The 27,637-nt window shown below is 38.6% G+C and overlaps 2 protein-coding genes across 5 annotated transcripts; both read right to left on the bottom strand.

Annotated features, from left to right (window-relative positions):
- Positions 1–256: 256 nt before the first annotated feature.
- LOC131334647 (putative disease resistance protein At3g14460) lies at positions 257–5,995 on the bottom strand. 2 transcript variants are annotated; one of them, XR_009202226.1, is made up of 3 exons: positions 1,931–5,995; positions 553–840; positions 257–516 (listed from the first exon to the last, which is right to left on the bottom strand). XR_009202226.1 is itself a non-coding variant. In XM_058369778.1 (2 exons), exon 1 carries the CDS (start codon positions 5,602–5,604, stop codon positions 1,978–1,980), a length of 3,627 nt encoding a protein of 1,208 aa, XP_058225761.1. In that variant the 5' UTR covers positions 5,605–5,995; the 3' UTR covers positions 257–840; positions 1,931–1,977. The 2 variants fall into 2 exon arrangements, 1 of the variants encoding a protein (XP_058225761.1); XM_058369778.1 differs by having other exon boundaries at positions 257–840.
- LOC131334646 (putative disease resistance RPP13-like protein 1) lies at positions 1,194–25,948 on the bottom strand. 3 transcript variants are annotated; one of them, XR_009202225.1, is made up of 3 exons: positions 22,075–25,948; positions 21,571–21,632; positions 20,135–20,380 (listed from the first exon to the last, which is right to left on the bottom strand). XR_009202225.1 is itself a non-coding variant. In XM_058369776.1 (2 exons), the coding sequence occupies exon 1, from the start codon at positions 25,827–25,829 to the stop codon at positions 22,122–22,124; it is 3,708 nt and encodes a 1,235-aa protein (XP_058225759.1). In that variant the 5' UTR covers positions 25,830–25,948; the 3' UTR covers positions 1,194–1,372; positions 22,075–22,121. The 3 variants fall into 3 exon arrangements, 2 of the variants coding, with proteins under 2 accessions (XP_058225759.1, XP_058225760.1); XM_058369776.1 differs by lacking the exons at positions 20,135–20,380; positions 21,571–21,632 and adding an exon at positions 1,194–1,372; XM_058369777.1 differs by lacking the exon at positions 21,571–21,632 and having other exon boundaries at positions 20,141–20,380.
- Between the last annotated feature and the right edge of the window lie 1,689 nt (positions 25,949–27,637).

Genomic DNA, 27,637 nt, shown 5'->3' with positions numbered 1-27,637 from the left:
GAATCGGATTGGACTGAAGTGTTACTCTACCACCAGAGCTAGCTAGGAGGCAACTTAAAAAAAGCTACTCCATCCGTTCCAATTTGTTTGTCATCTTTTTGACTTGTGCATGTCCCAAGTTGATTGTCCAATTTCAAAATCAATAGATTAGATTATGTAAATTTTCAAATCAATAGATAAGATTTGATTTTCTTAATAAGTTAGAAACCCGAGATTAAACAAATAAATCGAGACGGAAGAAGTATGTGTGTGCATCTTTCTTTTTAGGATTACTAATTTGGTTATCCTCTTTTCTCATATATAAAGCAAGTAAGAACTGTATAGAACATTAACATGCCAATAGGGGCTACAACTTGGCTACAACATAATTGCAGCAAAAAAAATTAAAATCAAAAGAGAGTACGCCCATTACAATTGCACTCCAGCTCATAGAAAATTGGATTGATAAAAAAGCAGAAATCCGAGAAAATTGTTGCTTGACTTCGTGAAGAGACAAAGAGATAAAGGTGGCAGGACCTCAGGGCTCGGACTTTTTTTTTGTTTTTTTTTGACGAAGGCTCGAACTTATATACCTAACTTCATTTCCTCCATGTCACACACTGAAAACTGGTTTGATCACAATCATGTAATGCCAAAGCGATACGAGTGCTTTCCTTCACAAAGTCATAATCCAAATATGGCCTAGATGATTTGCCATCGCTTCTCATGCAATTTTGGCCACCCAACATCCGTCTGCTTTTAGAAGCCATTCAATGCAACCGGACCAAAAGTTCTTATCAATAACAGCCATGATTGAGATCTTGTGATTCTGCAAGAGCTTGTGCTACGTAGAATACCAACCTTGAAAAATTAAGAATTAGAGAAATATGCATAAGCTTAGATGCTCTACAGAAGGACCAATTAAGTATATTATGATGGAAGGTGATGCAACAATATCACATTTTTCTCTGGAAAGTAAACTTCAGGGAACTATAGAAAATGCAAGTGAAAAAAGATGACATCTTTGGCTAAACCACTCAATGGAAGGGTCCAAAATAGTCTAAAATACGGTACTCAATCAGACCTTCACATTTCTTTCTACAGAAAAATTAGCCCTTGTGTAGCTCAGCATTAAACCAAGTGGAATGCACCAACATCGGACCAATTGAAAGGCGTTTATCTATTGATTTATACAATTAGTAAGCATTTTTCCCCATCTTTTGCGGAAAAAAAATCCTTGTCAACATTCTCATCACTATTTCAAAAACTATAATTTTCAAGCCAGAAAAGAACACAAAGCGCATATATTGAAGAAAGATGAGAGATCAAACCTACTTATATATAGCTGTACATGCCTCCAACGGTGTGTTACCAGTCAACTAACTTCCAAACTCTGAAAATTGAAAACCAAATAAGGACGTTGAAAAGTTGCGGTCTCCGAAGTAAGGAAAAAAGTTTGGTGAGCAAAAAATGAATTTAACATGCGCGCATGCTTAAACAAGCACCAACTTCAATACTTAGGAGAATTAACGGTGACAGGCTTATGATACCGAATTTCTTCAATATTGAAGAGAATTAACAAGGACAGGCTCAGCTCAGCTATTGTGGTTGTTATTTTCATTGTTTGTAGTAGTAGCAGTCGTAGGTCCAAATGGGGTTAAATTAATATGGTATATATACTGCTTGATCAGATCAACTTTTTTTGTGTATGCTAAAACAGTAAAGAAATAACTAAAAAAAAAATCACGAGGAAAAGAAATGAATGTGGAAGCCCGTACATCTACACATGTGCAAAAAAACAAAGAGAAGTGGTTGAGAAACTAATAATGCTAGCTAGCTGGAGTGCCACTCCATTTAATAACCCAAGAATCAGAAGATCGATGAATGGAATGAAGTAATGACATGTTGAATTTTTCTTGAAAGTGTTGTATGTGCAGTGCGGAACAGATACCTGAGTGGGAAGCTTTGGTTTCCCCTGGCAGCGTGTCGTGGATAGACTTATTCACCCATTACTTCACCATCGATTTCTATAAGAGGGATGTGAGCAATCTTATGCCAGACCTCTCCTTCCATGCGGCAACGAGGTTTCAGCATTGGACAGTACCAAATAGACAGCCGAATGAGGGAAGTGGGAAGCCCCTCTTCGGGCAAGGATTGGAGCTGAGGGCAATTTCTAATATACATGGTTTCGAGAGAGCCAAGATGTTCAAGGCCCCTTTTGTTGAGTGATTCGAGATTCGGCATATATCCGAGTGTGAGATGTTTAAGAGTGGAGGGCAGCAGCCCCTCTTCGGGGAACGACTCCAACGCATCTTCAGATTCACCGTACAGACAAAGTGTTCCGAGGGAGGGTAGTGTTTGCAAACCCCAATCTCTTCGGCCACCAACAAGTTTCTTGCAATCGTTGATATAAAGAAAATCTAATCTGGAAGGCAGACCCCCTTCCGGAAAGGACTCAATTTCTGGACAATCACGTAACACTAAGTGCCCTAGAGATGGGAGGAGGGTGTGCATTTGCTCTGGCAGATCCTTCAGCTTCTCGCAACAAAGGAGACTTAAAGAAGACAGATTTGGAGCAGGTAATCCTCCGCAGGGAAAAGATAACATATTATTGCAATCATAAATGGAAAGTGATGTCAAATTGAGCTCAATCCCGTCTGGAATCAACAGGGTCTCAAAATTTACACAATCCTTAATTTCTAGAGACTGAAGCTGCGGGAATAAACCTAGTGGGAAATATAATAGACTTGGACATTTGTCTACAGTTAGCTTCTTCAGATTTTTTAGAGTTATCAGCTCGCTTCCAAATTCCTTCAAACTTTTGAAGCTTGAAATGTACAGCTTTTCAACCGAAGGCACCCCTTGCCACTCCAACTGCATCCCTTGGCATTCGATCAACGATAGCTCGCGTAAAGAAGTAGTATCCGGAAGTGAAGACACAAGCTCTGGGCAATCTTCTATGCCAAGGACCACTAGAGAAGGCAAATTTGTCGGTAAGTGTTCGAACAGCTTGGGACACTCGATAACCTCAAGCTTTTGAAGCTGAGAGAACTCTCCAGCATCTAATATACACCAATCCACCCACTCTGACATTTTCTCAAAATGTAGAGTCTCAAGAGATTGAAACGGTTTTCTTAAAGAACCACTCTCTCCATAAAATTCACGACCCACGCTTGTTATTCCCCGCATCCTTTCAATGCTAAGCTCTTTCAATGAGGGCATTTGACCAAGTGGGGGCAAGAAAAAGCAATTCTCGCAATTCACCAAACATAACGACACCATATTGCAAAACGATTGATCTCCTAACCACGTAGGAAATCTTGTGCCTCCATAGTTCTTAATCTCAAGGTGCTTCAAATTTGTATGAGGCTCTAGCTTTCCAAGTACATCTCTTGCATTCTGTGAATCCTCTGTAGTGCTATCCCATTCCAACGCTAGCTTTTCAAGATGTTTTTTCTCACTCATCTTTGCTTCCAATGCATCATGGCCGCTCTTTACATTTTGCAATCTTGAGATGGAGATTTTTCCTCGAAGGCAATGGAACTCTCCTAACTCATTAATACTTGTGCACTTTCCTACTACAAAATTAGTTAATTGTTGGAGATTTTTCAACTTACTTATATTCATTGGCATCTCTTTTAAGTTTGTTCTCCTTAAATCAAGATGACGCAGTGAAATCAGTTTTACAAGATCTGCCGGTAATGTTGTAAGAAGATCACATTTAAATAACAACAATGTTTCTAAATTATACAACTTACAAATTGATTCCGGCAACTCTCTGATTTTGGTGCGAGTGAGGTCCAAAAAGCGTAGATGTATCAAATTGCCAATTGAATAAGGCAATTCATTAATCCCATATTTCGATAGTGACATCAACCGTAACCGTGTCAATCCCGGCAAAATCTCATCCACAACCTTTTTGCTCAAACACCTGTCGCCATGATGTTTACGCTGCTTTAATGGTAGGAAAGTTCTTAAACACTTAGCCTCCTTTATTTCCTTGAACTTCTCAAAGCTATCAAATTCACTTTGAGCAAATGAGAAATAACGCACTTTTCCAGCAATACTGTGTGGATTGCCATCCTCTAGCCTATCACAGAAATCTCCCATCACATATTGAGCTAAATCATGAACAAGATCATGCATGACATACGAAGAAGCATTACCATTTGCTCTTTGAAAAAATGACCTTGAAAGCAATTCACGGAAGCACTCATAACCTTCTTCTTCCACTGTCTTATCATTCTTGGGCTTCTCCAGAAAACCTTCAGCTATCCAAATTGAGACTAATTCCTTCATGCCGAATACATAGTCCTTAAAAATTATGGAACAGCAAGCAAAACATCTTTTTAAATGCGAGGGGAGATAATGATAGCTCAATCTTAACGCTGGAAGGATATTGCTCTTCTCCTCTGATAACTCCCATATGGCACTTTCCAGTATGTTCTCCCAATCCTTAGGATCTCTTTGGGAGCGCAAAAGACCACCCAATGTTTTTACAGCTAAAGGCAAACCGTTACATTTTCTCACTATATCCTTACCAATCCTTTCAAGGTTAGAATGAGCATTGCAATCTCCCTTCTCAAATGCATGTTTGGAAAACAATTTCCAACAATCTTCCTCTGGCAATTTTTGCAAACCATGAATAGGAACTGTTTGCATGATAGAGGCAACACTCTCATTGCGCGTTGTAACGATAATCTTACTCCCGTGTGCTCCAAATCTGAAAGGAGTCATCAAGGCGTTCCAATTGTCATAGTTCTCGTTCCAAACATCATCTAAGACAATGAGAAACTTTTTCCCACTCAATGATTCCTTTAGCTTGACCTGAAGTGAGTTTAGGTCCCTTGCGCCCAAACTCGACCCATCGATTGCCTCGACAATTGTTCGTGTGACAAATTCAACAACAAATACGTCAGAGACACATACCCATGCTTTCTTAACAAAGTGCCCATCCAATCTGCCATCGTTGTACAAAAGTTGAGCAAGGGTGGTCTTGCCCATCCCACCCATCCCAACAATCGGAATCACATCAATCTTATTACTACTTTCTCCATCAGAGAGCAACAATTTCATTATCGCTTCCTTGTCATTCTCCCGTCCATAAACACAGGATTCATCCACCAAAGAAGTTGTTGGCACCCTGGTTTGGGACCAGTTTCGTCCAGCAACTTCTCTCAAACCAAGTACATCTTTAGCTTTCACGAAATGGTCTAACATGCCAATCATTTTCTCTAATTTGGATTTCATACCACCACGGTCGAATAACCCAGTGAATGTCGAGATCAGAGAATCTTGTAAACTTTGTCTGCCTCTTGGGTACTCGGCTTCCACCTTGCTCCGCAAGGCCTCAGTACCGATCTCATCCACTAGGTCCTCGGCATGGTAGACAGCATCTTTAAGCTCGTCCAGCCAAGCTTTCACGGCTCGGTCAGTGATCTGCTTCTCCTCTGCGTCGTTGAGCACCTTATTAAGTTCAAGTAACATAAACTCTAGCTTCTTGAGGAGACTTTCGTCAAGCTTTCGACCCCGGAAGAACTTGATGAGCTCCGGGGAACTCAAACGGTCGAGCAGCACATTAAATGCACCGCCGAGGAATGCTCCTCCAACCAAGGTCGCAGCCATGTTTTTTCTGTTGTTTGCAGACTAGAGAGATCAAGATTGGAAGCCTATGCAACCTTTTGAGGGGGAGCGGAGTTTACGGTAGTAAATGTAATTTTTTCTATAAAGCAAACACTAGCATACTGCTGACAAGAAAGGGGAACCTACCTCAAGGTTAGAAGCTTCAAACACGAGATCAATGAACGAGCCCTAGCTTTCAAAGCTCCGAAATCTTCCAAGAACGAGTTCTAGCACAAACCCACGCGATTCCAAGGCTCAAATCACGCGTAGGAGACGGATTGAAGGTTAGATTTCATGGGTTTCAAGTGATTGGTGAAGTTTTTGGGTGAGAGGATGAGAAAGAGTGAGAGAGCCGGAGAGAAAGAGGGAGACGTGAGGGGTGAGAGAGAGATTTTGGGGTTTTTAATCCCCTACACACACCCCTCTATATATACTCACACACACACCAAATCACACTAACACTCCCTCCAATTACGATTCTATCGATCAAACCCCAAACCAAAATAACTCCACAAATTTCGCATTAACTTATAACATTTCAAAAATTAAAAATTTTTCGGGTCTCTACAATTCGGATGCTTCTCTATTAGAGATTGATCAAAGCAAGAAGAAGCTTGAACGCTGAGCATCAATCCCGAGAAACACTCATTAATCTTCGATCTCCACCTCCAAGCACCAGAAGAGCAGGGATCTCGACACCTGTCCCATGATGTGACTTATGCGCTAAAAATCCTCAGCAAAAGAAAAAGAGCGGTAACCACCATTTAGGTCTGACCAATGTTTCCTACCTCCGGGGAAGAGCTGGAGCTTGGAAACAGGGGAGTACCTGATAAGTAAAATAGACTTGAGGAGCTCAGCACTATGAGAACTACAGACCTGGGGAGTATAAGCTAACCTCACTAGGACCTCTCTAGGAACCTACCGGGAACAAAGTGACGGAGCTGGCAAAAGGTCCAAAGACCAACTCCGGCCCCTAGCTATAACGTGGAGGATAATATCCATTATATTATCCACGGAATATACTTATTCCAATAAAGATACCACGCCGAGAAACCTATATCCTAAGGGATAAAGGAATGCTGACGGTAAGATAAGCATAAAATGCCAATGATATACATGATCAAAGACGGGTAAAGATTCCTAGCTAAGGCAGGACGCCAATGGATTCCTAGCTAAGGCAGGACTCGACATTCCTCAGAGAGGTAATCCGGAATCTACACATTCCTCAAAGAGGTAATCCAGAATCTACGAAATACAGTCCGACAAGGACTCAACCTCCTATCAAAATGCCTATAAATATGACAATTGAACTCCAATAAAAGGTACGCAAACATATAAACCGGGAATCTCAATTCTCTCATCACATAGCGAGTACTCCACTGACTTGGGCACCGGAGGGTGGTTGGCACGCCACCACACTGGTGACTTGAGCTATTGCTTTGTTTTGCAGGTTTAGGTCGGAGCTGACGACAAAGCTGATTCATCGGTTATCTTATCTTTTCATACAACCACCAATTAAATTTCGGTTATATATATACGTCCACATAAACCTTTTCTTTTTATAATCGGATAAACTTTCATACTTATCTCCAACAGTTAGCTCTCTTTTTAATGCCACTACCAGTCGATTCAGAGGTCTTTGTTTATGTGTTTATCTTACGCCGCTGTTTTGTATTTAATGTTAACTGCTACACATGACATGGTAGTATTAATATTTAATCCTTGTTTGGTTCCAGCAAGCAACGCCCATAAATAATTGTGTTTTTCGTGGTGAGTCAAAAAACTTGATTTTCCTTTCCATAATACCATTTCAATAATTGATTGTTTTTCTATTACATTAACCAATTTTTGGACTTGGTCATTTTGTTCACATCTAGGATTTCCAAAGTTCACGTCCATTATTACTAAAATCCCATTGCTTCGAATAAAACCATTTTTCTGATGATTTGTACCGTCAATAGAAAGTATAGAGTGTATAAAAGGAGAAGCCTCGGTAGACTCTCAAAAAAAAAAAGGGTCATAAGTGAATGGGTTTCATGCAAAATCCCCAGAAAATTTTGGCTATCAAAAAAAAAAAAAAGCAAGTAACATTAAAAAAATGTGTAATTAACACTACAAAATGCGTAAAATATTTTGGAATTTACAATACACCATCTAATCCTTTACTTCAACCAAAAATAATGCGTTGCTTCCACCACAAATGCATAATTAATGAACCAAAAAATGTGGGTAACATACAGATAAAATGAGTATCATGCACACAAAAAATATGCGGACTATAATCCAAATTATGAGTATCAATTACTTTCCAACATACACCTTGCCTAGCTAACCATAAAAATGTGCAACATATACATTTAAAAAAAGGGGTAGAAATTACAAGTGTACCTAGGGCTATAAACTGAGCAGCTCGCAAGCTCGTATGAGCCGAAGGCTCGAGCTCGGCTCGTTAAGGCTCAAGCTGAGCTCGAGCTCAAATTTTTGGCTTATTTAATAAACAAGCCGAACTCGAGCTCGGCAAAGCTCGGCTCATTTACGGCCCTACGTATACCATAGCTTTGTCCATAAAAAAAACACTGTACTTTTATTGTTTTGTTGTACTGTACGTTCCGAGAAATTTTTCAGTGTCGGGTGGGCACAGGCCATGTGATGCCAAGCACAAATCTCGGCCGTCCAAACTTGTTTTGGACGGTCTAAATCTGTTTGGGCTTGAGGCGGTGTTTTGGTAATTTCACACTAAAAAATTACCCAAACAGATCTTGACTGTCCAAAACACGTTTGCGTCTTCGAAAAGCTGTCGAAATCTGCAGAAAATCTCCCAAAATCGCCTAGGGATCGATCCCCAAGCATGAGGGATCGATCCCTCATTCAAATCCGGAAAAAATCTGACTTTTGCCCTTGGGGATCGATCCCCAAGAGAGGAGGGATCGATCCCTCCCTTCTCTGGAATTTCTGCTCGTCTTCTGGGTTTCAAACCAACTTCAAACGGCCATAACTTTCTCGTCCGATGTCGGATTCATGCAAACTTTATATCGATTCGAAGGTCTTGAAGTTAGCTTTCATTTTCCATTGGAATCACTTTAAGAATCTTAGTACACAAAAAGTTATGACCATTTGAGTAAAGGTGTGTCAATCTGCCGATGTCTGTGGTTAATCCTAAGGTTGTTATGATTCCGTTTATGATTAGAACATGTTTAAGTCACTCTTGAGTATGATTGCTTACGTCCCAATAACTCATTGTTCGACCTTGTTTCTTGGCACTCATTAGAGCTAAATATTAACGAAGTTGGTTAGGGATCGTACCATGAGGTTGATAGGAATATCGTGGACCATAAGAGATAATATGGTAAGTGTTGTGGGTAGACATGAGTTTGTCTAGTGATTAGATGGGTAGTATTGTGACTCGTATCCTCATGTTTCGTCCTGTTGAGCTCCCTAGGTTCTTTTGGCACCCGTTTTATAAGATTCTCGTATAGAACCTAGAGGGTGGTTTGTCGTGGAGTTGTTATGGGTTCGATACATGACGTAGAGCATTGTGATAGACTTAGAGTAACAATGTGAACTTAATGTATTTATCAACGTACGATGTGACATGTTTACGAGTTTGCATTGCAAGGTGGATTTGAGAAATGTTGCCTGCTTGTACGTTGAACGATGGTTTGTGTGCGTGTATGCTTGAATTGAGAATTCGAATAAAGGGCCCGCAACGCAAGGTGTGGTAATGCGGAAACCTAGGTGGAGAGAATTCACTGTGACGCAAGTGGTGGTAACACAGTTGAATGTCTCACATGATGAAGGAAGTTATGATTGATTATGAAAGTTCATGTTATTGATTGAGCTGTGTATTATTGGAGATTGTAACCGTTGAAAAAGAGAATAAATAATTGAATTTATCAAAGTTTTTAAAAAGGAAGGAACTCGATTTTGGAAAAAAGATTTTTATGAAAATCCTCCGGCTATTCTTGAGCGAATCAACGGTTTTCGGTATTCGTGCACAGGATCAACGGACTCCGGCTATTCATACTCGAATCAACGGAGTTTGACCCATAAAGGTCAAGAGTTTTCTCAAAACCATTTTGGCAACCAAAAATGTATGTTTTTATGAAAAGAGGCTTGATGATGAATGGTACTCCCTCCGTCCCTTTTTAAGTGTCCTGCTTCGTAATTCCAACTTATTAAAAAGACATCATCATTATGCCTTTCACATCAACTTTTTCCTCCACTTTCCCTACTTACCCATCATCATTACACTTTTACTCACTTATTTTTTAAAAAGAAATCTACTTTTAGGGATAAAATAGACAATACACCAACTTTTACCCACTAACTTTACAAAATGGACACTTATTAAGGAACAGCCCAAAATGGAATACTGGACTCTAAAAAAGGGACGGAGGGAGTAAGAGATAAGAAAGTTAAGTGTGGCATCCATTTGAGGAATCTTAAATTGGTTTGAGAAATTGTTGTTGGCTACTTAGATTGTTGAGTGTGTAATGCTACTTCCGACTTGATGTGTGATTGGTAAGGGTTAGCTACAAGACGTATAGATTCCCTTAGTCGTTGTTCGTCGGTTCTTCATGACATTCCATCGTATCTTAGGTCGTTCATTGAAATTCATTCACTCTTATTGCATGTTTCATCGCATTTACATATAGTTTGAGTATAGATTTCTCTACTGAGCTAGTGTAGCTCAACTTATCATTTTCAGGTAAAAAACAAGGATTTGAAGCGGAGCGCATGGTGTGCATGCTTGACTTCACATCTTTTGAAAGCTATCATCGAGGAATGGTTTTATCATCCATTGTTTGATTTCTTGAAAAGGTGTAACTGTAAATTATTTGAATTCTTTTAACTTTGGATATTATGAAGTCTCTAAACTTTACTATCTTTGTCTAATTATGGAATTTGGGCCGTAATGCCAATGTTGTAAATTTTCTAAACTCTGGGATTTGGTTTGTAAGTGATCCTTTGGGAACTCTCTTTTGGGTATTATCTATATTAAGCGGAGATTGATTATTAAAATGGATTATTATTTATGTTGAAAATCGAGGGCGTGACACGAATCCAATCAGGCATTTTTCCCGTGAGGTCTTTCTTCATTGATTTTATTCGCCATTCTCCTAGAGCCCATTTTCCTTAGGTACGTTCTCCTTCCCTGGTTGTTCTTTCTGCTGTTTTTATGCTGGATTCTCCCTCTAGCGTTGAGATTTCAAGCCCAAAGTGGGTCGCTTCGGGGGAGTTTATTTGCGCTAGGTTGATTGGTTTTTCTTGTATCAATTTGCATTCCCCTATCATAGAAGATTTTTCCCACTACTCCCTTGTTCTTCAGAATAAGGTTTTTCGGGACCTCTTTTACTTATCAACTTCTCTATACCCACGATTCTCCGTCGGAACCCTAATGTTAGAGGGTTTCATCAAATTTTCCTTGATCCTTCATGTTGAAGAGTCGACTGTGGAAGAGGAGGTCTCAATGCGTCGTAGCAGTGGTATTAGGGCTTCGTTTGACATGGGTCAATTGAGTAGCGTTAAAGCGTCCTCTCCTCCAGTCAATTCCTCAAGGGGTTCCCGTGGGCGCCCTTCATTTACCACTTCAAACATTCCGTTGACGATTACGAACGAGGAACTGGCTGCAGTCCTTCGGGTCTTGTATTTGATTCCATCTTCCGTTACCCTTAGGAAGCCCTCTGAATCCGAGCGAGCCTATTCTTTTGTTGAAAATGAAACATGTCTCTACGTTGGGGCCTTAGAGGGAGGTCTTCGTTTGCCTTTTCCCGCCATGGCTAGGGAAGTGTTGAGTTTTTTGGGTCTGGCCATCTATTTCAGCAACGCACGGCTCATATTTTTAATCTGAGCAATGGACGGTCCAAATCAATAAAAGTTTTAATTAAATTCTAGCCATCCGTGCCGCAATGGTTGGCCGGATCGGCCGCACTACAGGATTTCCGAATCCAAAAAAATGTGCCTCCAATTAAATGAGCCGGATGTCCCAACTTCCACTTCATTCCAATCCCATTTCTGTTGGGCTTGAAAACAAACTGATAGGTCATCAATAAGCGGGTTATTTGCGGGCCTAGGCCCATACAAGGTGGGTCTAATGGATCTCCAATGACAAATTCTGCAGAGAGACCAACATATATAGGTTAACTTGGTACGTAATAACTATTATTTATGGAGACCTGTGAAAAATTAGCTCTAATGAATATCGGTAAGTAATTTTTCTAAATTCATAGGGTGAAACTATTTTAACTGCTCAGTTTCGCTCTTGCTTTTCCTGGTTTGGTTTTAAAGAAAAAGGAAAGGAAATAACAACCTTAACTTAACAAAGAGATCATTGCTCTTTCGTTAATTTCCAAACACACCTTAGATTCTGAGTTTAGAATGATCATACGTCTTCACAACTCCATCTAGACAAATTTATTCAATTGCGGTCCAAGTTAACCTATATAAAGAAACATCTCCAATTGTTAAGACTTCAAAGACAATTTCAAGAAAATAGCAACGGAGGAGAAGAGATTTTGGAAACCCAAGTAATTTTGGTAAAATCTAAGTTATAGGTATGTTCTTCCCCAATTGTTGTTCTAGACTTCTAATTCTTTAATTTTTTGACCGGTAAAATTAAGTAACATGAAAGCCCATGTACCGAATTCGTCCAGTTGTGATGAATGAAAAAAGAAGAAGATGAACAATAAAGAAAAACAAGACACATACATCAAGATCGATCCCATTAGTTAAATCGATTTATGCATTTATGTTATTTTGAGTTTTAATGTATTTACGTTATTATGCATGTGTATTTATATTTTTTTTCGCATGCACGGTCGCCCTTGTGTGGTGAAATATCTGGCTCTATCCCTGGTGATGATAATTGTGAATGTGAATGTGCAAAACTGTGGAATAATGAGCTCATGTTCATTTTAATTTAGAAAAAAAATAATAATGTGTGATTCATTCAAAAAACAGTCACAACTTTTCACTGGAAAAAGGAAAATTTGTCAAAATGGATGCATAGCCTAATGACTCGATCATGACCGAAAATGTTAGGGTCTAGGAAAAGTTTCTTCAAAAGTGAAATAAATTACTAAGATACACTTTGATGTGTGACAGGGTGGGTTAGTCTGAGAAAAAGAATTAATCCATGTGGCACTTTAAGTGTGTTGTGATTGATAAATACTGCTTGACCCGTGACTTTTGTGTTGGTGTTTTAGGAGACAAAATGACATGTGGCATGCAACGTATTATGACCAGTATGAAGCATCGTTTCAAGAGCACTCAATAAGCTGTTGCTAAGAAAAGAGAAGGGTTGAGCCATGATGAGTTCAGATCAGATGAAAGCAGTGGTAGTTTTTCTTTTTCTTTCTGAGTCTCATTACTTTAGAGGCTCTGCTCCAAGTCCAATGGGCCAAAAGTTCCATGCCCAGTGGGGCATTCATTGTATTTGTATTCGTGACCAAAAAAAACTAAAGGAGAAGAAAATTGTAACCTCCAGCTAGCTTACTTGTTTATAACTAGAGAATGCATATGCCTAAAGACATGTCGAAATGTATCATATTCTCAATTTAAATAAATTGTCCGCACTATCCGATTGTTCTACGGGATAGTTGTAATCTCCTCAAAACGTCAGTTACTATTTTGAGATATTTTCCTATTCGATCATATAAGGCAACAATTCTTTTACACAGAGATACATTGTCTAAAAAGTGAGAATAGAAAGAGATAAATTTATTCATTAGAAAAATATTCACTATATCTTTTTAAAAAAGAAATGATCTGATGGCTATAAATTTAACATGAAGTGATCTAACGGTTGTAGAGGTTGTACTCTTTTATATGTCTAGACATTCTCAACATAAACCGCTCTATTTTATAAAATAATAACTAGTGGATGCCCGTGCCTGAAGGTATGGCTTGAACAATCAGCACACGAAAACAAATACTGAACTCACATGCAATATACGGCTCAAACAATCACAACACGCAAATTAATACTAAACTTGCGTGCCATATATCAACCTATGTCCAACAAATTCAACTATGCTATAAACAATAACAAAACATATCCATTGATAAACATCATAATCTTAATGAAAAGGAAATGGGTAGCAAATATACAAAAAAATAATAGAAGAACTCACCTCGGTGGTTTCGGTGAAGTGGATTTTGGTGGTATTGAACTTCCCAAAAGAGAAAGAGAGAGGAGGGGGGAGGTAGAGAAAGTAAAGAAGAAGAATGAGAAAATCATATGAACGATGTATAGAAAATTCTATTTCAGTAATTTCCATGATGTACGTTTGATAGCCTATAAATAGGAAAGGAGGATACTACGGATACTGACCCAAGCACACAAATCATACGTACCGACCATACACGGGGCCCACTCCAGACCCGCATGGATGATCCGAGCCGTTCAATAATTTTAAAATAAAAACCAAGTGGATATGTGAAAAATCAAATCCATCCGATATATATAACTGTTCGATCTAATTTTCTCATTTTTTATCAAATCTTTCTATTTTTTTTTTCGATTTTTCAAAAAATGGGAAGATTTGATTAAGCACTTACACATATCGGATGGAGCTAATTTTTCATGGGCCCACTCATTTTTTTAAATTATTGAATGGGTCGGATCATCCGTGCGGGTCTGGAGTGGGCCTCGTGTATTGTCGGTGGCCATGGTCGGTGTGCTCGGGTCGATATCCATAGAGTTTTCGAATAGGAAAAGGAATGTTGGCTTTGATTTCGGTGATCTTGGTGGCTTTGATTTCAGTTTTGTACAAAGGATATATATGATTTTGGTTTTCATTTGAATAATGCCTTAATAAGTGGTTTTGAATACAATGTAATTTATGGGAAGAGAGAGAGGGCTTCATTCCTTTGATCCAACAACTATAACCTTATCACTAAGTACGATCGAACGGCTGTAGATACATCTATGTTTGTATGCCTAGATATTTTTAAAGAAAACCATTCTGTTTTAATATAGACTAGTGGATGCCTGTGCCTGCTCGAACAATAAGCACACGGAAACAAATACTGAACTCGCGTGTAATATACGGCTCAAACAATCACAACACGTAAATTAATACTGAACTTGCGTGCAGTATATCCACCCGCGTTCAACAAATTCAACTATGCTATAAACAATAATGAAACATATCCATTGATAAACATCATAATCTTTAATGAAAAGGAAATGGGTAGCAAATATACAAAAAAATAATGGAAGAACTCACCTCGGTGGTTTCGATGAAGTAGATTTTGGTGGTATTGAACTCACTAAGAGAGAAAGAGAGAGGAGGGAGGAGGTAGAGAAAGTAAAGAAGAAGAATGCGAAAATCATATGAACGATGTATAGAAAATTCTATTTTCAGTAATTTCCATGATATACGTTTGATAGCTTAGAAATAGGAAAGGAGGATACTACGGATACTGACCCAAGCACACAAATCATACGAAGTGACCATACACGGGGCCCACTCCGGACCCGCATGGATGATCCGAGCCATTTAATAATTTTAAAATAAAAACCAAGTGGGTATGTGAAAAATCAAATCCATCCGATATGTATAAGTGTTTGATCCAATCTTCTCATTTTTCATCAAATCTTTCTATTTTTTTTCGATTTTTCAAAAAATGGGAAGATTTGATCAAGCACTTATACATATCGGATGGAGCTGATTTTTCACGGGTCCACTCATTTTTTTTTAAATTATTGAATGGGTCGGATCATCCATGCGGGTCTGGAGTGGGCCTCGTGTACTGTCGGTGGCCATGGTCGGTGTGCTCGGGTCGATATCTATAGAGTTTTCGAATAGGAAAAGGAATGTTGGCTTTGATTTCGGTGATCTCGGTGGCTTTGATTTCAGTTTTGTACAAAGGATATATATGATTTTGGTTTTCATTTGAATAATGCCTTAATAAGTGGTTTTGAATACAATGTAATTTATGGGAAGAGAGAGAGCGCTTCATTCCTTTGATCCAACGGCTATAACCTTATCACTAAGTACGATCGAACGGCTGTAGATGCATCTATGTTTGTATGCCTAGATATTTTTAAAGAAAACCGCTCTGTTTTATAATATACTCCGTAGAAGATAATAATAGATTACAAGGCTCCGTTCCGTTAAGGAAAATAAATACTTTTTTTTCAAATATACTTATTTTTTGAATTAAAGGTGATGTATTATAAGAGAATGATCTGTCTCGTAAAGCAAAAAATAAGTACTTAAAAAATAAAAATACTACCGAAACGAGGCCAAATTGGTACAGTTAAACCCTTGAATAACTAGTGTATGTATTCGTTTACTTATGAAATCACATTACAATGGTACCATCCAGATAGACAAACCATGCCACACAATGAGTTGCAATATTGTTGTTATTAATATATTTCTTGCACCAGTACTTTTACCGCATATTAAAAAAAAAAAACCATGCCAAATTTCCAATGCATAGTTTTAAAACAGTTATCACCAAGAATACTGCAACTCAAAAGTCTTTGCTTTTTTGCAAAAACAAATATATCCCATCTCTCACCTGCCAATTGCATCCAAAATTCCTCAAACCGGGTATCTATAATTTTTTTGGAAGGTAAAAAAGATTTCATTAAATTTTAAAAGAAATTACAAAAATTAAAGAGAAACATGTGAAAACTGCATCAAAATATGCCCAAGCACGGACCCGAAGGAGAACAAAGTCGACAAGATGTCACTAGAAGAAACACAGCGATTACAGCCGGAAACTCCACCAAACCGAAATGCAACCAAACTTCCTATCTGAATTACTACATAGTAGAATAGAACGCGGTGGCCGACGGCAGGTAGTTGATTGCAGTAAAAATCCTTCCAAAATCAGGTAGCAATTGAAGAACTCGTACCTCTCAAGTAGGATTTCCTTCCAGTTCCGATAGCAATTGATGGTCTCAATTTGATGAATTGTCTCTCCCATGAGCCCCTGAGACAATCCCCCAATCTTTTGATGTATTGTCCCCAATCTGATGATGAATTGGCTTTTCCCCATTGAACTTTTGAGCCGAGATCTCCAATCTGATGATATATCAATCTTTCTTGTATGATGAATACCAGCCCATTTGGGACAGAATTGCATTTTATATGCCTGTGAGAATGCTTCCCAATCTGATAATGAAATCATTTACAGATTAGTCATTGTTGCCCCCATTTCGTTTTCAACCACCATGCAATCCTGCATTAATTTTATCAAAGAAATCCGTTAATTCAACCCCAACATGAAGATTCCAGCTTGAACGAGTTGGCTTTCCAAATGCACAATAATCCACCGGTTAAACCATTAGCATCCACCTGATCAGCATAATCAAAACCGACGTCCCACCAAAGATCGATAGCTGACAAATTCTTTGGTGATGCTTTTTTTGTGCTTGCTTGCTTGTCACATATCCCATGTTGCTTTCTCTCAGTGTGTTTTTTCCAGATTCCCTTTCAGATTTTCCCTTTTCTCTCTAATTTCCCCAAGCCCTTGGTATTCTATGACATGAATTTCACATTGGCTTGAAGAAATTTGGCACCCCTTGCAGTTTGAGCTGATTAGGGATCAAGGCATTCATTCAGCCCTCTCTGCATCCAGAACTTCTTCCATCTCATACAGTTTGCTTATTACCTCATCATCTTCATTTCCATCACAACTTAACCAATTAACTTGTTTACATTCCAGACAGCTTGGGCTTCATTGAGTAACAAGATTCTGTTACGATTTTCAATCCTGCTGCTGCTCTATATATTAGCACTTTTCCCCTTCTTCTTTCTTCTTCTTCCAACATTTGCTGGTGAGTTGATATGTTGAGGGAATCCCAGAATTTCTTCAATCGGTTTCTTCTTCTTCTTTTTCTCTTTTGATTTGAGAATACTGGTTTGAGGGGTAGTGACTCTTCGACTAAACATGCACTCAGGAATGGATCTTGGAATGCATGGAGTTGAATACATAACCTGGCCCATTACATTTCTCTGCAGCCCATTAAGATTAAACTCTGTGGATCAAGGAGGGTCCAGTAGCATTGCTGGCCCCCAAATTGAGACTTAGCATTGCTGGGTCCAGTAGCATTGATAGGGTCACCTATCTATATTAAAGTCTCTTCTTCCGTCGAAAAGACTAAAACGCCCCCGCGATCCTCCTTCCGCGTCCAAGTCGCAAGTGTAAACTACATTTTTTTCTGCCGACGGCTATTCTCACATTCCATGAGAACGTCGAACCATTTAGTATGTTTGTTGTGCCGAGGTCATCGCCTGGGTTGGATCAGCAATGGACCGTCAGGAGATGATCAGAGGGGATTTGTTATTAACGGTGATGGGGCCAGAAGCTAGGGTAAGAGACTCCACCGGTGATCGGTGCATTGCCGTTATGGTTAGGGCATGCATCCATAGGTAGCTTTTGGGGTTGCTCATGATAGTTTTTTATCCTTTCTGTTGGGTTACTTTTTGATTGTAAAAGAAAAGAGCACGGGTGTGACATTTTATCACTTTTTTAGTTTATAAAGATAAGCCTGTAAATTTTTCTAGTCTACAGTGGGATACGGGAATCATGACGATTTGAATTAATTACATATTTCCATCTATGATAAGAAAAAAATGTTTCATTCGGATTTTTGAATTAACTAGTAAGAGAGCACGTGCGATGCACGTGATTGGTTTATAGTACGGTATAATGAGGAGACCCAAAGCATACAACTTAAAGAGGAACAAAATAGAGTAGTCATTAGGTGAATTCTAAGTAGTCCACAAAAGTTGTGTCATGCAAATGGATAAAAAAAAAAAAGAAACTTAGCAAACATAGATCAAACATATCAAGCAAGTACAAACTCCTAAAATTAAATAAAAGCTACTCGCTAACAAAGCTGTAAAATCACAAAATCAAGAATGTAATCCAGGTATGAAAACATCGGACATGCAGAGCTACTATTTGTGGAACTTTCTTCCCCGATGTATACCTGGCCCAATGAAGGATAGGGTTACGTTTCGTAATATTGGTTCCAACAACTTTTTCCATTTTATTTTCTGGAAACAGCTTTTCCAATGGTAAAGAATCTCTATTGGCATTAGATCGACCATTAGTAATAATTTTCTTTATTTTGGAATACTCCTTGGCATTCTGCATTATGTAACATGCAACGAACATTTTTGTATCATGCACCTATGATTTGAAATTTAAATGATTTAGGAAAAAGTAACATTCACCTTTACGATAACAAACTAATACTATTGGTAACAAATAATTATGGGAACGGAGGAGGATTTATGAAAGAAAAGAGGATTGTGTATGAGACAAAAGAGACATGGTTACCAAATACAAACCAAGAATAGGTTGCAGAGAAGCATATATAGTCCCTTGTATCATAATCCAAAAAGCATCCTACAACAAAGATCATTAGATCATGTCAGAAGCATAAGTGTCCCTCTTATCTATCTGAGAGATTATTCAGTGTCACGGGACCTTCCCCCAAGTATATTTTGGTGTGGGGTTCATATAGATATCACAATAATAAGTGGTAGTGAAAATAATCTTTCTCTATCAGTTAGCCCTGTGCTAAACTCATTGGGCAAGCATATCTTTACGTGGCTTTTCTATTAGAGATCTAGGGCGTACAGAAAATTTTGAAGATGAAGAGACTATTCTTTTTATCACAATACACCAAATCAGTGAAAATGGAAGCCAAACACAGAGACAATTAACAACAGAGAGTAAATTAATAAAGATACCGAATCATACATTTTTCTTAATAATCTGCTGCCTCTCCAAGAACCTCGCGACCAGTGGTGTAAGCGCAATAGTAATCGAAACTTGATTTGGAAAGAGAGCCTTATTACACAACATTGCCAGAGCAAGGGCTCCGCCGTCTGATTCCTCTTCTTCACCACTGCCGCTGCTGGTATTTCTTTGAACGCGAACCCGTCGTTCGTTTCAAGACTTGATTGAGGAACATTCTGCGTCAGTCATTCTTATTTTTGGGAATTATTTTCTTCTACACCTTTCATGCCTGTCAGGCTTCTATCTCGAGCATGGACTCGACGTCGAAGTTGTTGTTGTTCATGCGTTTTTCTTTCTCTAGTTTATTAGGGTCTTGATTTTACTGATCTTTTAGGGTTTTGGACAAAGAGAAGTTTTTAAAAATAAGCGAGAGAGGAGATGGGGTGTGCAAGGGGCTTTCCTTTTCTCTTGTTCTTAGCAAACGTTTGCCAAGGAAGAGCATCAGGCTGGACTTATCGGTTTAGACGCCGTTCAATGGAAAGATGCATCGTTTACAGTTTTAGGAGAAAGCCCCGCATGGTAGGTTTGTATTTCCTGGTTTTAAAAAGGGTTTTTTCGGAAATAAAAGTGTGGGAAACGCTTCCAGGCTCTTCACGTTTTTATAAGTAGTAGAGATAAAGCAAGTAAGAAATGTATAGAACATTAACATGCCAATAGGGGCTACAACATAATTGCTGAAAAAAAATTAAAATCAGATATAAAATCCGAGAAAATTGTTGCTTGACTTCGTGAAGAGACAAAGAGATAAAGGTGGCAGGACCACACTGAAAACTGGTTTGATCACAATCATGTAATGCCAAAGCGATATGAGTACTTTCCTTGACAAAGTCATAATCCAAACACGACCTAGATGATCTGCCATCGCTTCTCATACAATTTTGGCCACCCAAGATTTGTCTACTTTTGGAAGCCATTCAATGCAACCGGACCAAAAGTTGTTATCAAATAACAACTATGATTGAGATCTTGTGATTCTGCAAGAGCTTATGCTCAGTAGAATACCAACCTAGAAAAATTAAGAATTAGAGAAATATGCATTAGCTTAGGCTATCCACAGTGGTATAATCAAAAATGGATAACCAAAAGTTGACACATCAGCTTTTGATTATCCAGTTAAGAGATTGCTAAGCTTAACAATGTTGAGATCCACAATGGTCACTTCTAGTCCATAACCAAAATAAGGGTCCACTACAATCTCTCTCTCTATCTCTCCTTATGTTTTCCACCATTGATCACTTCCCTCCATTACATTTGGTTACTTTCATCCCTCATATTATGAATTTGGAAAAAAAATCATGTACTAAAAAAAAAAAAAATCAGATATGCTCTTGAATTTGGAAAAGAATGCAAGATTCTTCATGTACTCAACCACAGGGAGAGGAACGAAAAAAGAATAAAATAGAAACGGAAAAAAAAAGTGAAATACCTTAATTCAGCGACAATGAGTTGAATTGTAGATGATCGAAAGATACGAGCTTTACTTTTGGAGGGAAAGAAAAAGAAACAGTTTGTGGGTAAAGAGAATGAGATATAGAGTATGCGAAGAAGAAAATACCATTTGAAACATGCGTGTAAACAATTTTGGAACCAATTAACTTATATGGTGTTTGATCCACAAATTTTGATTATTGAAAAATGTTGTTAGTTTTGGTTATCCAAAGCCCGAAATTTGATTATTTCTAAGAATGTTACTAAGTTTGATTATACCATTGTGAGCCATTTTTTACACTAATATTGTTAACTTTAAAAATAATTTGCTTTTGATTATACCACTGTGGATGGCCTTAGATGCTCTACAAAAGAACCAAGTATATTATGATTGAAAGTGATGGAACAATATCACATTTTTCTCTGGAAAGTAAAACTTAAGGGAACTACAGAAAATGCAAGTGAAAAAAAATGATATCTTTGACTAAACCACTCAAAGGAAGGGTTCAAAATACTCTAAAATACGGTACTCAATCGATCAATCCTTTACATTTATTCTACTGAAAAATCAGCCCTTGTGTAGCTCAGCATTAAACCAATTGGGGAATGCACAACCATAGGATCAATTGAAAGGCGTTTCTTTGCTGATTTATACAATTAATAAGTATTTTCCCATCTTTTGGGGGGAAAAAATCCTTGTCAACATTCTCATCACTATTTCGAAAAGAATACAAAGCGCATATATAGAAGAAAGATGAGAGATCAAACCTGCATATATATACCTGTAGATGCCTCCAACGGTTCGTCACCAGTCAACTAACTTTCAAACTCTGAAAATTGAAAACCAAATAAGGACGTTGGAAAGTTGCGATCTCCTAAGTAAGAAAAAAAAGTTTGGTGAGCAAAAAATAAAAGTAAGTTGCATGACATTGAAAAAGAATTTAACTTGCGCTCAGGCTTAAACAGCCACCAACTTCAATTGCGTTTACTTAGGAGAATTAATAATGACAGGCTTATGATATCGAATTTCTTCAATATTTAAGAGAATTAACAAGGACGGGCTCAGCTCAATATTTCAGGCCTTTCAGCTTATAAACATGAGTATCAGAAGGTACATCTACACATATGCAAAAAACAAAGAGAAGTGGTTGAGAAATTAATAATGCTAGCTGGAGTACACCATTTAACAACACAAGACACAGAAGATCGATGAATGGAATGAAGTAATGAATTTTTCTTGAAAGTGTTGTACGTGCAGTGAGGAACAAATACCTGAGTGGGAAGCTTAGGTTTCCCCCGGCCGCGTATCCTGGATAGACTTATTCACCGATTGCTTTAAAATCGATTTCTATAAGAGGGATGTGAGCAATCTTATGCCAGTCCTCCCCTTCCTCCCTGCGGCAACGAGGTTTCAGCAATGGACAGTCCAAAATAAATAGCCGAAAGAGGGAAGTGGGAAGCCCCTCTTCTGGCAAGGATTGGAGCTGAGGGCAATTCCAAATATCCATGGTTTCGAGAGAGCCAAGATGTTGAAGGCCCCTTTTGTTGAGTGATTTGAGATTCGGCATTCTTATGAGCCCGAGATGTTTAAGAGTGGAGGGCAGCAGCCCCTCCTCGGGGAATGACTCCAACGCATCTTCAGATTCACCGAACAGATAAAGTATTTTGAGGGAGGGTAGTGTTTGCAAACCCCAATCGCTTCGGCCGCCAACAAGTTTCTTGCAATCTCTGATATTAAGATAACTTAATTTGGAGGGTAGACCCCCTTCAGGAAAAAACTCAATTTCTGGACAATCATGTAACATTAAGTCCCCAAGAGATGGGAGGAGGGTGTGCATTTGTTCTGGCAGAGCCTTCAGCTTCTTGCAACGATGGAGACTTAAAGAAGACAGATTTGGAGCAGGTAATCCTCCGCAGGGAAAAGATAACATATTATTGCAATCATGAATGGAAAGTGATGTCAGATTGAGCTCAATCCCGTCTGGAATCAACAGGGTCTCAAAATTTACACAATCCTCAATTTGTAGAGACTGAAGCTGCGGGAATAAACCGAGCGGGAGGGATTTAAGGGTATCGCATTTGCTCACCTTCAATTTTTCAAGGGACGTGTAGCAATGGCTCATCTCCTCAGATATGGGGAAATATAATAGACTTGGACATTTGTCAACAGTCAGCTCCTTCAGATTTTTTAGTGTTACCAGCTCGCTTCCAAATTCCTTCAAACTTGTGAAGCTTGAAATGTACAGCTTTTCAACCGAAGGCACACCTTGCCACTCCAACTGCATCCCTTGGCATTCGATCAATGATAGCCTGCGCAAAGAAGTAGTATCTGGAAGTGAAGACACAAGCTCTGGGCAATACTTTATGCCAAGGTCCACCAGAGAAGACAAATTTGTCGGTAAGTGTCCAAACAACTTGGGACACTCGATAACCTCAAGCCTTTGAAGCCGAGAAAACTCTCCAGCATCTAATATACACCAATCCACCCACTCTGACATTTTCTTAAAACGTAGAGTCACGAGAGATTGAAACGGTTTTCTTGAAGAACCACTCTCTCCATAAAATTCACAACCCACGCTCGATATTCCTGGCATCCTTTCAATGCTAAGCTCTTTCAATGAGGGCATTTGACCAAGTGGGGGCAAGAAAAAGCAATTCTCGCAATTCACCAAACATAACGACACCATATTGCAAAACGATTGATTTCCTAACCAAGTAGGAAATCTTGTGCCTCCATAGTTTTTAATCTCAAGGTGCTTCAAATTTGTATGAGGCTCTAGCTTTCCAAGTACATCTCTTGCATTCTGTGAATCCTCTGTAGTGCTATCCCATTCCAACGCGAGCTTTTCAAGATGCTTTTTCTCACTCATCTTTGCTTCCAATGCATCATGGCCGCTCTTTACATTTTGCAATCCTGTGATGGAGATTGTTCCTCGAAGGCAATGAAACTCTCCTAACTCATTAATACTTGTGCACTTTCCTACTACAAAATCAGTTAATTGTTGGAGATCTTTCAACTTACTTATATTCATTGGCATCGCTTTTAAGTTTGTTCCCCTTAAATCAAGACGACGCAGTGAAATCAGATTTACAAGATCTGCCGGTAATGTTGTAAGAAGATCACATTTAAATAACAACAATGTTTCTAAATTATACAACTTACAAACTGATTTCGGCAACTCTCTGATTTTGGTGCGAGAAAGGTCCAAAAAGCGTAGATGTATCAAATTGCCAATTGAATAAGGCAATTCTTTAATCCCATATTTTGACAGCGACAACAGCCGTAAGCGTGTCAATCCCGGCAAAATCTCATCCACAACCTTTTCGCTCAAACACCAGACGTCAATATATTTATGCTTTAATGGTAGGAAGGTTCTTAAATACTTAGCCTCCTTTATTTCCTTGAACTTCTCAAAGCTATCAAATCTACTTTGAGCAAATGAGAAATAACGTACCTTTTCAGAAATACCATGTGGGTTGTCATCCTCTAGCCTATCACAGAAATCTCCCATCACATATCGAGCCAAATCATGAACAAGATCATGCATGACATACAAAGAAGCATTACCATTTGATCTTTGAAAAAATGACCTTGAAAGCAATTCGCGGAAGCACTCATAACCTTCTTCTTCCACTGTCTTTTTATTCTTGGGCTTCTCCAAAAAACCTTCTGCTATCCAAATTGAGACTAATTCGTCCATGTTGAATACATAGTCCTTAAAAATTATGGAACAGCAAGCAAAACATCTTTTCAAATGCGAGGGGAGATAAAGATAGCTCAATCTTAATGCTGGAAGGATATTGCTCTTCTCCTCTGATAACTCCCATATGGCACTTTTTAGAATGTTGTCCCAATCCTTAGGATCTCGTTGGGAGCGCAAAAGACCACCCAATGTTTTTACAGCTAAAGGCAAACCGTTACATTTTCTCACTATAGCCTTACCAATCCTTTCAAGGTTAGGATGAGCATTGCAATCTCCCTTCTCAAATGCATGTTTGGAAAACAATTTCCAACAATCTTCCTCTGGTAATTTCTGCAAACCATGAAAAGGAACTGTTTGCATGATAGAGGCAACGCTTTCATTGCGCGTTGTAACGATAATCTTACTCCCGTGTGCTCCAAATCTGAATGGAGTCATCAAGGCGTTCCAATTGTCATAGTTCTCGTTCCAAACATCATCTAAGACAATAAGAAACTTTTTCCCACTCAATGATTCCTTCAGCTTGACCTGAAGTGAGTTTAGGTCCCTTGCGCCCAAACTCGGCCCATCGATTGCCTCGACAATTGTTCTTGTGACAGTTTCGACATCAAATACGTCAGAGACACATACCCATGCTTTCTTAACAAAGTGCTCATCCAATCTGCCATCGTTGTACAAAAGTTGAGCAAGGGTGGTCTTGCCCATCCCACCCATCCCAACAATTGGAATCACATCAATCTTGTTACTACCTTCTCCATCAGAGAGCAACAATTTCATTATCGCTTCCTTGTCATTCTCTCGTCCATAAACACAGGATTCATCCACCAAAGAAGTTGTTGGCACCCTGGTTTGGGACCAGTTCAGTCCAGCAACTTCTCTCAAACCAAGTACGTCTTTAGCTTTCACGAAATGGTCTAACATCCCAATCATTTTCTCTAATTTGGAGTTCATACCACCACGGTCAAATAACCCAGTAAAAGTCGAGATCAGAGAATCCTGTAAACTTTGTTTGCCTCTTGGGTACTCGGCTTCCACCTTGCTCCGCAAGGCCTCGGTACCGATCTCATCCACTAGGTCCTCGGCATGGTAGACAGCATCTTTAAGCTCGTCCAGCCAAGCTTTCACGGCTCGGTCAGTGATCTGCTTCTCCTCTGCATCGTTGAGCACCTTATTGAGTTCAAGTAACGTCAACTCCAGCTTCTTGAGGAGACTTTCATCAAGCTTTCGACCCCGGAAAAACTTGATGAGCTCCGGGGAACTCAAACGGTCGAGCAGCACATTAAATGCACAGCCGAGAAATGCTCCTCCAACCAAGGTCGCAGCCATGTTTTTTCTGTTGTTTGAAGACTAGAGAGATCACAAGGCAGTAGGGAAACAAAGAGTGCAGGAAACCGAGTTTGGAAGCCTGTGCAACCTTTTGAGGGGGAGCGGAGTTTACGGAATTAAATGTAATTTTTTCTATAAATCAAACAATGAAATACTCAATGGCGGCTCCAGGAATTTGTAGTAGGGTGTTAAGAAATTACCTTAACTTTATTAGCTAATTTATTAACTAATAATATATGTACAAAATCTCATCTCATATAGTAGTATAAATAGTGCTGTCAAAAAACATAACCTCAATTCTAAAAATTATTACGAGGCGAAATGAGAAATTAAAAATATATACTATTTTTTTTACAAAAAATTAGTTGTTTTGAAAGTTGTTATATTGCGTACTAGACTGTTTCGAGAATGGAGGGAGTAAAATTTTATAGTTGTCCGAGATGAGTTCTCATATTTTGTGCCAACACTTAACCAACGTATTAATCTATTAAAACTATTTTGAAAGAAATTGTAGCGAGTATGCTGGGGCTGACCTACTCAAAAATATTTTTCTTTAGGATGACATGATGAGATTTTCTATCGTAGTCTTAAATTCGAAGGAATATTATTCAAGTTAACAGGTTTGCAATGTAATTGAATTTTTTTTTAAGTTTTAATTTATTCATAATTCTATAAGCTAACTAGACAAAAAAAATAAAGTAGTTATTATCATGAATGCGAAATTAACACATTTAGACTATCGACAATAAAGATGGAGAGAGAACGCAATGTTCAATTGGTGTTGGGTTAAGTGTTTAAGACTATTAGAATTAGGTGTTCATTAATATTTGAGTTGGATGTTCAAAAAATACTAGCCCATACTCTTTACTTCTATTCTAAGCAAAAAAAATTGTTTGGGTGTTCAGTTGACCACTGAAGAGTCTACATAAAGCTGCCTCTGGGTATACTGCTGACAAGAAAGGGGAACCTACGAGAAGTTTTTCAGTGCTAGGTGGACACGGGCCATGTGGTGCCAAGCACCATCTCAGCCTTCCAAATGTGTTTTGGACGGCCCAGATTTGTTTGGGTAATTTTTTAGTGTAAAATTATCAAAACATCGCCTCAAGCCCAAACAGATCTGGGCCGTCCAAAATGAGTGCTCGACACCACGTGGCCTGTGCCCACCTGGCACTGAAAAATTTCTCGGAACGTACAGTTCAACAAAACAATAAAGTACAATATTTTTTTATGGACAAAGCAATGGTATACATAACATAGGGCCATAAACGAGCCGAGTTTTGTTGAGCTTGAGTTCGGCTTGTTTATTAAATGAGCCAAAAATTTGAGCTCGAGCTCAACTTGAGCCTTAACGAGCAGAGCTCAAGCTCGAGCTTTCGGCTTATACGAGCTTGCGAGCTGCTCAGTTCGTTTATAGCCCAAAGGTTTCTATTGAATATCTTATTGATTTTGATGATAACAAAACATAATTTATTGGAATGAAATATAATTAATATTGTGATATTTGTTACTCATTTGAATTAATTTTTTTTAGGATTTGGATGAAGTACAAATGGGAAAATTCTACCAATATTCCTATCTCCAACAGTCAAGATTAAAATTAAAAGGAGGAAGATTAAGGACAAATTTTCTCCTAATGTATGATTGGCTATAAGAACTTCTATGGAAAGCAAATATCAATAAAGGAGGAAGCTAGAAGTTTTCTTGGAGCTTTATTACTCCCTCCGTTCCATATTAAGAGTCCCACTTTCTCTCTCTTACCATTTTTCAAATTAAAAAAATCAATTACTTCCATCTTCTGTGCATAATTT

This window comes from Rhododendron vialii, chromosome 7a (genome assembly GCF_030253575.1).
Source record: "Rhododendron vialii isolate Sample 1 chromosome 7a, ASM3025357v1".
Lineage (NCBI taxonomy): Eukaryota > Viridiplantae > Streptophyta > Magnoliopsida > Ericales > Ericaceae > Rhododendron > Rhododendron vialii.
The sequence above is the reverse complement of the archived record's forward strand: the minus strand, read 5'-3'. Positions and strand labels throughout refer to the sequence as shown.